At 41.1% G+C, this 13067-nt stretch overlaps 1 protein-coding gene across 4 annotated transcripts in view; it reads left to right on the plus strand.

Moving 5' to 3' along the window:
* Nucleotides 1-13067, plus strand: part of LDAH (lipid droplet associated hydrolase) — a 146579-nt gene that overhangs the window by 31773 nt on the left and 101739 nt on the right. Inside the window, exon 5 of one of the 4 annotated variants that reach the window (XM_070069395.1) lies at nt 497-1261. The exons of the other annotated variants lie outside the window; for them this stretch is intronic. Within the exon in view, the coding sequence (XP_069925496.1) occupies nt 497-514 (18 nt within the window). The 3' untranslated portion in view covers nt 515-1261. Of the gene's footprint in view, nt 1-496; nt 1262-13067 lie in introns of those variants that run through there. 4 annotated transcript variants of the gene reach the window in all.

The following is a 13067-nucleotide window of genomic DNA, read 5'->3' on the forward strand; positions in this document are numbered from 1 at the left end:
AAGTCAGGGTTACAGAGAAATTGGAAGAGACAGAGAGAGATCTTCACCCATTGGTTCACTCCCAAGGTGATCACAACGGCCAGCAGTAGGCTGGGATGAAGCCAGGAGCCAAGAGCTTCTCCCATGTCTCCCATTGAGGGTAGCAGGAGCCCAAACACCTGGGCCATCTTGCACTGCCTTTCAGAGGCAATTAGCAGAGAGGTGGATTGGAAGTGGAGCAGCCAGGACACGAACTGGTGCTCACATGGCATGCCAGCATCACAGGTACGCCATGACGCCAGCCCCATAAGTAATTATTTTTATGGAAATGACACTAGAATCATTGGCACAGTAATTAGATTAACTACTCTATTAGTTATGTACTGTTGTGTATTCTGTTGCTCCAAAACTTAGCAATGGAAACCAATACACATACATCCTCTCAGTTCCTGGCCACAGTTAACTGGGTCCTATACTTCAGGGTCTTTCACACGGTTGTAATCAAGGTGTCTTCTAGGACTGCCATCTCATCTGAAGACTTCAATTGAGTCAGATCTGCTTCCAGCTTACTCACATGGTTGTGGGCAAGATTCATTTCAAGGACTGTTGGACTGAAAGCCTAATTCGTCCCTGGCACTTGCGTGGAAGCCACCCTCCTTAACATGTCAACTTCTCACACTCGCTTCACTAACAAGCCTAGCAGAAAAGCCAGAGAGAGTCTGTTGGCAAGATGGAAGTCACAGACCATGACCTAACTACAGAAGTGGTGTCTCTTCATTTTTGTCATATTCTTTTTGTTAGAATCAACTCATTAGATCCAACTGAAACTCAAGGGGATGGAATGAAACTAGGAGATGAGGGTCACTGTGAGCCATGTTGAAAGCTGCCTACTCCAACACGATAGTGTATTGGTGTGCAGCCAAGCATGTGATATAAAAAGATAAGTATACTGAATTTACAACTTGATGTTGGCAATGACTTGGCCCTGCCAAGTAAAATGTAGTAAAATAAAATGAAATAGAATTTTTAGTTCTTAATTGTTCCAGGTGTTTTAAAAGACTGAAAAACATTAAAAAGTGCACTTGTATGTTTGATAATAACATGGCTATTCTGTAAACATAAGGAAAACATTTTCAGTTATGAATTGTCACAGTCTATTAGCTTAATCACAACCCTGTCCTTTTGGTTTTTGTTTCTTTATCTGATATATATTTGAAAACGGTTGTTCAAAACATTTGTTTTGAACCCGTGTCTCTTTCTGGGCTTGCACCACATGTCTATTAAGAAAGAAGTACAGTGCATCTTTTTTTTTTTTTTTTTTTTTTTTTTTTTACAGGCAGAGTGGACAGTGAGAGAGAGAGACTGAGAGAAAGGTCTTCCTTTGCCATTGGTTCACCCTCCAATGGCCGCCGCGGCCAGCACCGCATGGATCCGAAGGCAGGAGCCAGGTGCTTCTCCTGGTCTCCCATGGGGTGCATGGGGTGCATGGGGTGCAGTGCCCAAGCACTTGGGCCATCCTCCACTGCACTCCCTGGCCACAGCAGAGAGCTGGCCTGAAAGAGGGGCAACCGGGACAGAATCCGGCGCCCCGACCGGAACTAGAACCCGGTGTGCCGGCACCACTAGGCAGAGGATTAGCCTAGTGAGCTGCGGCGCCGGCCTAGTACAGTGCATCTTAAGTCTAATCTGCTTTTTTATGGCTTCTTCAACTTCAGAACTTTTTAATTATCACCGTTCTTTCAGGTATTCTTGCCCTTGTAGGAATAGTGGTGAAAAGGGGGCAAAAAGATGAAGCGTGAGTTTAACCTTATCTGTAGAAGAGACATAATTAGTACTGTTTTCAGAAAGACATTGAAACTGTGTTTTATCTTCTGAAAAAAAAGGTATGTTCTAGAAATCGTGTGTAATAAATTGTTCATAAAGCTCACTTTGGGGGAGGGTAAACATCTGTATGATTTTTTTTCTACTATTCAAATACTTTGTCTGGTTTCAATTAACTACATTGTTGAAGTTTCCCCCTCACACACACGCTCTGTCCACCCCCCCTTTCCCAACTATTAAACACCTGGACCAGTTAATATCAATGGTGTGATCCCTGCTGAAGTGTTGAAATTTCAGTGTCTTCTGGGCTGCTCTACAGCAACACAGAGCCTGCATGCCTCAAGTTAGCATGACACGCTCCATTTAAGATGTATTTGACAATCAAATAAGTTTGTGTAAGCCAGAGTGTTGCAATCCTTAATCATTTTGCCAAAAACAAGTTAGCTGTTATGTTTTATAACGTATGAAGTGTGATAATAAGAAACTTGTGTTTCCATCTCTTCTGTTATTTTTACTGGAATTTTTGACTCCCATAAGATTTTGAGGACATATGTGTAGTTAGTAGCTGGTTTATTTGGTTTTATTTTGGTTCAGTTCTTTGCAATCGTTCTTTAATTATAGGTCTTAATTCATTTTTTTTTATCTTTTATTTAATGAATATAAATTTCCAAAGTACGACTCATGGGTTACAATGGCTTCCCCCCCCATACCGTCCCTCCCACCCACAACCCTCCCCTTTCCCACTCCCTCTCCCCTTCCATTCACATCAAGATTCATTTTCGATTATCTTAATATACAGAAGATCAGCTTAGTATACATTAAGTAAGGATTTCAACAGTTTGCTCCCACACAGAAACATAAAGTGAAAAATAATAGATGATTTTTTTTTTAAATGATGATGAAATCAGATCAGACCTATTGTCATGTTTAATCCCAGTGAGAGTCAAGTTGGGAATTGATAATTTCTATTTTTTTTTTTTTTACAGAAGATCAGTTTAGTGTACATTAAGTAAAGATTTCAATCGTTTGCACCCCCATAGAAACACAAAGTGAAATATATTGTTTGAGTACTCGTTATAGCATTAAGCCTCAGTGTACAGCACATTAAGGACAGAGATCCTACATGAGGAGTAAGTGCACAGTGACTCCTGTTGTTGACTTTACAAATTGACACTCCTGTTTATGGCATCAGTAATCTCCCTATGCACCAGTCATGAGTTTCCAAGGCTATGGGAGCCCCTTGAGTTCTCCGACTCTTATCTTGTTTAGACACGGTCATAGTCAAAGTGGAGGTTCTCTCCTCCCTTCAGAGAAAGGCACCTCCCTCTTTGAAGACCTGTTCTTTCCACTGGGATCTCACTCACAGAGATCTTTTTGCCAGAGTGTCTTGGCTTTCCATGCCTGAAATACTCTCATGGGCTTTTCAGCCAGATCCGAGTGCCTTTAGGGCTGATTCTGAGGCCAGAGTGCTATTTAGGACATCCGCCATTCTATGAGTCTGCTGAGTATCTCGCTTCTCATGTTGGATCACTCTCCCCTTTATTTATTCTATCGGTTGGTGTTAGCAGATACTAGACTTGTGTATGTGCTTCCTTTGACTCTTAGTCCTTTCATTATGATCAATTGTGAACTGAAATTGATCACTTGGAATAGTGAGATGGCATTGGCACATGCCACCTTGATGGGATTGAATTGGAATCCCCTGGTATGTTTCCAACTCTACCAATTGGGGCAAGTCAGCCTGAGCATGCCCCAAATTATACAACTCTTCCCTCTCTTATTCCCACTCTTATGTTTAACAGGGATCACATTTCAGTTAATTTTCAACACTTAAGAATAACTGTGTGATAATTACAGGATTAAACCAGTCATATTAAGTAGAACAGACAAAAAAAAAATACTATGAGGGATAATGTATTAAGTTGTCCATTAGCAGTCAGGGCTATGCTGATCAAGTCACCGTTTCTCATAGTGTCCATTTCACTTCAACAGGTTTCCTTTTTGGTGTTCAGTCAGTTGTCACCGATCAGGGAGAACATATGGTATTTGTCTCTTTGGGACTGGCTTACTTCACTCAGCATGATGTGTTCCAGATTCCTCCATTTTGTTGCAAATGACTGGATTTCATTGTTTCTTACTGCGGTATAGTATTCTAAAGAATACATATCCCATAATTTCTTTATCCAGTCTACCGTTGATGGGCATTTAGGTTGGTTCCAGGTCTTGGCTATTGTGAATTGTGCTGCAATAAACATTAGGGTGCAGACCGCTTTTTTGTTTATCAATTTAAATTCCTTTGGGTAAATTCCAAGGAGTGGGATGGCTGGGTCAAACGGTAGGGTTATATTCAGGTTTCTGAGGAATCTCCAGACTGATTTCCATAGTGGCTTGACCAGTTTGCATTCCCACCAACAGTGGGTTAGTGTCCCTTTTTCCCCACATCCTCGCCAGCATCTGTTGTTGGTAGATTTCTGCACGTGAGCCATGCTAACCGGGGTGAGGTGAAACCTCATTGTGGTTTTGATTTGCATTTCCCTGATTGCTAGTGACCTTGAACATTTTTTCATGTGCCTGTTGGCCATTTGGATTTCCTCTTTTGAAAAATGTCTATTGAAGTCCTTGGCCCATCTCTTAAGTGGGTTGTTGGTTTTGTTTTTGTGGAGTTTCTTGATCTCTTTGTAGATTCTGGTTATTAACCCTTTATCTGTTGCATAGTTTGCAAATATTTTTTCCCATTCTGTCGGTTGTCTCTTCACTCTCCTGACTGTTTCTTTTGCAGTACAGAAATTTCTCAATTTGATGCAATCCCAATAGTTGATTTTGGCTTTGACTGCCTGTGCCTCCCGGGTCTTTTCCAGAAATTCTTTGCCTGTGCCAATATCTTGAAGGGTTTCTCCAATGTTCTCTAATAACTTAATGGTGTCAGGACGTAGATTTAGGTCTTTAATCCACGTTGAGTGGATTTTTGTGTAAGGTGTAAGGTAGGGGTCTTGCTTCATGCTTCTGCACGTGGAAATCCAGTTTTCCCCAGCACCATTTATTGAATAGACTGTCCTTGCTCCAGGAATTAGTTTTAGATCCTTGATCAAATATAAGTTGGCTGTAGATGTTTTGAAAAAGGAAACGTAACAACAGACACCACAGAAATAAAAAGAATCATCAGAAATTACTACAAGGACCTGTATGCCAGCAAACAGGAAAACCTATCAGAAATGGATAGATTCCTGGACAAATGCAATCTACCAAATTTGAACCATGAAGACATCGAAAACCTAAATAGACCCATAACTGAGACAGAAATTGAAACAGTAATAAAGGCCCTCCCAACAAAGAAAAGCCCAGGACCAGATGGATTCACTGCTGAATTCTACCAGACATTTAAAGAAGAACTAACTGCAATTCTTCTCAAACTATTCAGAACAATCGAAAAAGAGGGAATCCTCCCAAATTCTTTCTATGAAGCCAGCATCACCTTAATCCCTAAGCCAGAGAAAGATGCAGCACTGAAAGAAAATTACAGACCAATATCCCTGATGAACATAGATGCAAAAATCCTCAATAAAATTCTGGCCAATAGAATACAACAACACATCAGGAAAATCATCCACCCAGACCAAGTGGGATTCATCCCTGGTATGCAGGGATGGTTCAACATTCGCAAATCAATCAATGTGATTCACCACATTAACAGACTGCAGAAGAAAAACCATATGGTTATCTCAATAGATGCCGAGAAAGCATTTGATAAAATTCAACACCCTTTCATGATGAAAACTCTAAGCAAATTGGGTATAGAAGGAACATTCCTCAATATAATCAAAGCAATTTATAAAAAACCCACAGCCAGCATCCTATTGAATGGGGAAAAGTGGGAAGCATTTCCACTGAAATCTGGCACCAGGCAGGGATGCCCACTCTCACCACTGCTATTTAACATAGTTCTGGAAGTTTTAGCCAGAGCCATCAGACAAGAAAAAGAGATCAAAGGAATACAAATCAAGAAGGAAGAAGTCAAACTATCCCTCTTTGCAGACGATATGATTCTGTACTTAGAGGATCCAAAGAACTCTACTAAGAGACTATTGGAACTCATAGAGGAGTTTGGCAAAGTGGCAGGATATAAAATCAATGCACAAAAATCAACAGCCTTTGTATACACAAGCAATGCCATGACTGAGAAAGAACTGCTAAGATCAATCCCATTCACAATAGCTACAAAAACAATCAAATACCTTGGAATAAACTTAACCAAGGACGTTAAAGATCTCTACGATGAAAATTACAAAACCTTAAAGAAAGAAATAGAAGAGGATACCAAAAAATGGAAAAATCTTCCATGCTCATGGATTGTAAGAATCAACATCATCAAAATGTCCATTCTCCCAAAAGCAATTTATAGATTCAATGCAATCCCAATCAAGATACCAAAGATATTCTTCGCAGATCTAGAAAAAATGATGCTGAAATTCATATGGAGGCACAAGAGACCTCGAATAGCTAAAGCAATCTTGTACAACAAAAACAAAGCCGGAGGCATCACAATACCAGACTTCAGGACATACTACAGGGCAGTTGTAATCAAAATAGCATGGTACTGGTACAGAAACAGATGGCTAGACCAATGGAACAGAATTGAAACACCAGGTCTTAATTCATTTTAAGAAACTTTTTACATATATCAGATATGTTGTCATCTATTTTAATATACTGAAAAAATAATTGCCTCTTTAAAATTTAGTATGTAAAATTTTTTGTTTCTTTTAGCAAATTTGACACATACAGTTATAGAAATTCTTCAGATATTTTGACAAAGTTATAGAATAGGGAATTTTTGAAAGAAAATAGCTCAATAGGAGATTGTTTAATAATAGCTGTAGGCCGGCGCGGCGGCTCACTAGGCTAATCCTCCGCCTAGCAGCGCCGGCACACCAGGTTCTAGTCCCGGTCGGGGCACCGGATTCTGTCCTGGTTGCCCCTCTTCCAGGCCAGCTCTCTGCTGTGGCCAGGGAGTGCAGTGGAGGATGGCCCAAGTGCTTGGGCCCTGCACCCCATGGGAGACCAGGAGAAGCACCTGGCTCCTGCCATTGGATCAGCACTGTGCGCTGGCTGCAGCACGCCGGCCGCAGCAGCCATTGGAGGGTGAACCAACGGCAAAAGGAAGACCTTTCTCTCTGTCTCTCTCTCTCACTGTCCACTCTGCCTGTCAAAAATAAATAAATAAATAATAGCTGTCACAAGTTACAAGAAAAAAGACAATTGTTTTTAGACCAACAGGATCTTAGAAATGGGATGAGCTTTGTAGACAGTCTAACCCCATCTTGGGTTTTGTAAGTGGGGAAATGACAAGTACCTTGTCAGCATATGACCCTGGCTCTGTCTGAATCCCAAAATGGGTATATTTCTTAGCTGGGGATATAAAGAGAATCTCAGAAGGCATCTGATGGTTCTTTGAGCCTTTGGGTGATAACAGGGCCCAGAGAGGTGCTGGTGTGTCCCCGCAGTATGCAGAAAGGTTCATATGACTCATTCTGTTGCCACCAAGGAGGAAGAGGCACAGAAATGCTCCCACAATTTAATGGGGTGGGGTGGGTCATGATGTGGAAACAAAAAAGATAATCTGACTCTCACTATCTAGAATCTTCTTTCCCTAATTATCAATACTCTGTATGTCATAAATGTGCTGATTTTGCCAGTACATTGTTTGCGTGAAGTTCAAGATTGTTTATATTGCATTTAATGATAACACTTCCTCCCCTTCAAGATATACCATACCTTCACGAACTTAATTTTTTATGTTATTTGGCCTTCCTTAGGGAACATGCACCATAACATAGAGCTTCCTTTGCCTGGTTGGCAAAAATGTCTTCTCTCTAAATTAAATGTCCAGATTACTTAAAGTCACTCCTGTAAAGCAAGATTATTTTACCCTGTTAGATAAAAATCTATCTAAAGTATATTACTTATCTGCCTTCTTCAACAATGCATATTAATGACAGAGGAATTTTTTCTTAGTAATTGAAGACTAGTCATAATCACATCACTTTGAGAACATATTCTAGTGTAACACTTTGGTAGTATTGTGATAGAATAAAATATAATCAAAGGGATCTTGGTCTTTACCCTGAAACTTTTTTTTTAAGATGTATTTATTTATTTGAAAGGCAGAGTTACACAGAGAGAAGGAGAGGCAGAGAGGCAGAGAGGGAGAGAGAGAGAGAGAGAGAGAGAGAGAGTCTTCCATCCACTGGTTTACTCCCAAATTGGCTGCAACAGCTGGAGCTGTGCTGATGCGAAGCCAGGAGCCAGGAGTTTATTCTAGGTCTCCCACATGGGTATAGGGACCCCCAGGACTTGGGCCATCTTTCACTGCTTTCCCAGGCCATAGCAGAGAGCTGGATGGGAAATAGAAGAGCCAGGTCTCAAACCAGCACCCATATGGGTTGCCAGCACTGCAGGCAGCGGCTTAATGCCCACTAGGCCATAGCCCCGGCCCCTACCCTGAAACTTCTTAGCTCTCAATACTTTTTCTATTTTTAAAAAATGTTTCATGTTTGTTACAGTTTTTCTATCTTCTTCTTCAGTGTTAGGTGTCACTTCTCTTCCCTACTTCTAATTTATTGCTACTCATTTGCTATGGGTAGAGAAAACAGATAATCATAGTATAGTTTGTCTCAGTAAAAATGAATAGGTCCTAAATATAGGAGCAAAATTAACAAAATTAAATGCATGAGTGTTGTTATCGCTCAGAACCTTTTTTTCTTTTGTTTCTTTTGGAATCCCCTAAAAGGGTTTTGAGGATATTGTAGACACTCAGTATTTTAAAGACCCAGTACACAGCACAATTCCAGCTAAGAGGCTTAAAAAACTTGACTGGAAGAGTGAGAATAGCACATCAGGCCCTGTGACTGTCTCACCAACAGCATGTGGAGGAAGTAATGTCCTCATGCTTTCCAGCCCAGCCACATGGGGACCAGGAGGTTCTGTTTCCTCTCTCCTGAGAGCCAGCTGCCATATAAGAAGTCCAGCTACCCTGAGACCAGGCCACACTGTGAGAAAGGCCACACTGGCCACAGAGAAGGACCGTGAGACCCCAGACCTGAATGACACTGTGGACCTTCCAGCCCAGCCCAGCCCAGCCCAGCCCAGCTCAGCCCACCCACCACTGAATGCAGCCAAGTTAGTGGCCCTGACCAACACCAAATTGAGCAGGAAAACCTTTCGGCTGAGCCCTGTTTGAATTCCTGACTCACAGAATAGCGAGAAAGGATATCACTGTAAGCTGTAAACTGTCAGTTTGGAGATGCTGCGTTACATAGCAGGGGGTACCTTGTGGGAGAAAATGAGGACCTTGGGCTCCTAGTATTAGTAACCAGAGGGCCACTGGTGACCGTAAAAACAATGTTTTGGCCAGCGCCGTGGCTCAATAGGCTAATCCTCTGCCTTGCAGCGCCGGCACACCGGGTTCTAGTCCCGGTCAGGGTGCCGGATTCTGTCCCGGTTGCCCCTCTTCCAGGCCAGCTCTCTGCTATGGCCTGGGAGTGCAGTGGAGGATGGCCAAAGTGCTTGGGCCCTGCACCCGCATGGGAGACCAGGAGAAACACCTGGCTCCTGCCTTCGGATCGGTGTGATGCGCCGGCCGCGGCGGCCATTGGAGGGTGAACCAACGGCAAAAGGAAGACCTTTCTCTCTCTGTCTCTCTCTCTCTCAGTGTCCACTCTGCCTTTCAAAAAAAGAAAAAACATCATACTTTGGAAACTTATATTCATTAAATAAAAGTTAAAAAAAAAAAAGAAATGAGAAAAAAGAAAGAAAAAACAACAACAACAATGTTTTATTGGAATAATGGGAGAAGGAGGTTGCAAGATATTAGATGATAAATGGATAGTAATCTCAGAATTGGCCATTGAATGTGAGAATGAAAGAGGACAAGTTAAGGAAAAAACTGGTCAAGGGAACATTTCTTTTCCCTATAAGAAGGAGAGAATTTAATATGCTGAGGAATAGTCTATACAGAGAGAGATGTTCATAGTGAAAGAGAAATAGGAATATTTGTGAGAGCAGCTTTCCTTTTATTTCTCCTTTTTTTAAATGATTTATTTATTTATTTGACAGGGAGAGTTACAGAGAGGCAGAGAGAAAGAGAATGAAAGAGCGAGTGAGCTGGGCCAATTTGAAGCCAGGAGCCTGGAGCTTCTTACAGGTCTCCCATGTGGGTACAGGGGCGCAAGGACTTGGACCATCTTCCACTGCTTCCCCAGGCACATTAGCAGGGAGCTGAATCAGAAGCAGAGCAGCCAGGACTTGAACTGCTGTCCATATGGGAGGTTGGCCATGCAGGTGGCATCTTTACCCCTGCGCCACAATGCTGGCCCCTATTTTTTTTTTTTTTTTTTGTAGAGAACTTATTAATACATTAGATTCTCAAGGTCACAGCAAATATGTGATAATTACTACAACACAATTATCAATTCTCATGTTAGTGTGATAGTACAAGAACAAATTCAATGTAGTTCATAAATATAACTCCAAGAATCTAGTGATACTTCCTTTTTACCCTCCCTTCCATCCATCTGTCCTTCCTTCCTTCTTTCCTTTCTTTTTTGAGATAATATTTTTTTAAAAGATTTATTTATTTATTTGAAAGTCAGAGTTACACAGAGAGAGGAGAGGCAAAGAGAGAGAGAGGTCGTTCATCCAATGGCTCACTCCCCAAGTAGCTGCAACAGCCAGAGCTGCCCTAGACCGAAGGCAGGACCCAGGAGCTTCTTCCGGGTCTCCCACACGGGTACAGGGGCCCAAGGACTTGGGCCATCCTCTACTGCTTTCTCAGGCCATAGCAGAGAACTGGATCGGAAGTGGAGCAGCCGGGTCTCGAACCAGTGCCCATGTGGGATGCCGGCGCCCCAGGCCAGGGCATTAACCCACTACGCCACAGCGCCAGCCCCAGAGATAATATTTTTTTAATTTACATTATAGTCAGACGCTTAATACTCCGGTAAAGGGTTCAACAAGTAAAAAGTTAAAAAAAAAAAAAAAAAAAACTTGAATCCTTGAAAACTAGGAATATTGAATTTTTCTCAAATTTTGTGACTTGTGTCCCTCCCCCTCTCAGCCTTGTCAAGGTAGTGTTTATAATGACTTATACTTGATTCTTCATTTCAGTCTAGAAACCTAAATCAGTTTTTTAAAATTGATATTATTTTCAAAACTAACAATAATCATATCTTGCATTGAAATCTGTAAAACAAATTCACATGCTACAAGGTCATGTAACTACTGATGTTTCCCCATCTTCTAGATGAAATTCCAAGAAGTTATGTGTCTAACCCCTATGTCAGTTGCTGGTAAGGGCAGAACTATAGGACTGTGTATTCTGTTCCCTAACTTTCTTATTATCTGCTTTCCAGTCAAGTAAAGTAGAAAGGTTATGATCATAGTTAGTTACTTTCACAAGCATCAAACCAGTAATGCCTGAACTTAAGATTTCTGTTACTGTTTCTTTAGTACTTGAGTGGTTCCTTAAATACAGGAGGTGGTTTCTGTAGGAAGCAGGTGAAGGCTTTTGGTGAGGAGAAGGCTTTGGAGAGAAACAAGAGAAATGACAGCATGTAAGAGTTGTCTGGATCATGGGGAATAAAGGGATAAACCCTGGTGTGCAAAAAGCCCTAGGGATCAGGCAATCAGCAACTACTCTGATTTGTGAAAACTCCCTTTAAGAAAACAATAAATCTACTCTAAGAAAGTTTGTGTTGAATATGATGAAATGCTATTTTTAAGTCACGTATGCATTGCTTTAAATATCTATATTTATCTATTTGTGGTGTTTGCACATACACATTATCTTTTATGAATTACCCAGGGGAATATGTTAGTGAAAACTAAACACATGGGAAGTTTCAACTTTTCAACTTAAGCCATTTTTTTGGTTATCTGCATGTTTTTAAAAAATCCTGAAATTGCTTTCAAAGTGGAAAAATTGTGTGGGATTTTTTTCATCTTCTCATAACTCAAAAACTATTTAATACATTTTTCTCAAACTTTACAAAAAAAAAATCACCTTTGGGCTGAAACCAGGCATGGAAAATTTCACCACAAAGGCCTAATTTTTTGGAAAGCTGCAAGAAAGTGAAAACAGCAGTTGGTAATAGCGCATTCTTCATGCATGTTATTGCTTAGGACTTTATCTAATGCATTTCATCTGAGAATTTCTGAACACTTTTCATGTTTAAGTATTGGGCCATGTTAATATTTATGTATCCATGATAGAATATGAGACATAGAAAATTTCCCCAATTCTCTCTAACTGTGAGTTAGTGGGGTATGTTTAAAGAGACAGGTAGGGCCAATGAAGTGAAGTGGCTGGAGAGGCCTTATGGTTCCTGCCTAACAAATTTCATCCCCACCTCTTCCTGGTCTGTTAGTAGTTGTAAGTAAAAGGTAATGGATAACGCTGTGCACTGATTCAAATGTCTCAGCCAGCACTTATCATCACCTTGAATCCTGATAGAAGTACAAGTTCTTGGGTCCCACCTAGACCTGCTGGATCAGAAGCTGTAAGGTGGGGCACACCAGCCAATGTTTTAACCAGCACTGCAGATGATTCTAATTCATGTTCAACTTTAGAACCACCAACCTAAGCTTTCAAAAAGCTTGAAACGCAGAGCCCATTGAAATGCTGTGGATAGTTAAGTCTGTCCTGGGTCTTTCCATAACATGTCAGTTAGGTCTTCTCATAACATCTCTTTGAAGTGAGAAGAATACTAATCAAATCCTCTGCAGGAAAAATATTCCTTTCTATGTTAATGAGTTTGAGCTCTTTCTACCTATGATATTGTCCATAAACACAGGAACTCCCTTGGGTAAATCTTCAGCTTGTTCAGAGTAACAGCATACCATGATGTGTTTTCTCATTTCCTTGAGTTATCAGGGTCAGACCAGGGATGCAATTATATATGTGATTATCATTTCTTTAAGTCATAAATTCCAAGATTTAAGCAGCAAGGTATTGGATCTGTCCCTCACAGCTGACTTAAGCTCTGCTGTTGTGTGTACAGGTTCTCAATCTCATGCCTTGTGGTGGCCCTCTACATTCCCGCCAGCTCCACTGTCTGTGTTTTCATGTCTTCAGGCACTAACGCAGTGGGAGTAGGATGTTCTAACAACGTATGAGAACATTATCCAAGTTACAGAAGTCACTAGCCTCTTGTGAGCCTGTAGCTTATCACTGGCATCCCGGCTTGTAAGGATGGGAAATTTAGGCATTGTCT

This window comes from Oryctolagus cuniculus, chromosome 2, assembly GCF_964237555.1.
Source record: "Oryctolagus cuniculus chromosome 2, mOryCun1.1, whole genome shotgun sequence".
In the NCBI taxonomy this organism is placed as follows: Eukaryota; Metazoa; Chordata; class Mammalia; order Lagomorpha; family Leporidae; genus Oryctolagus; species Oryctolagus cuniculus.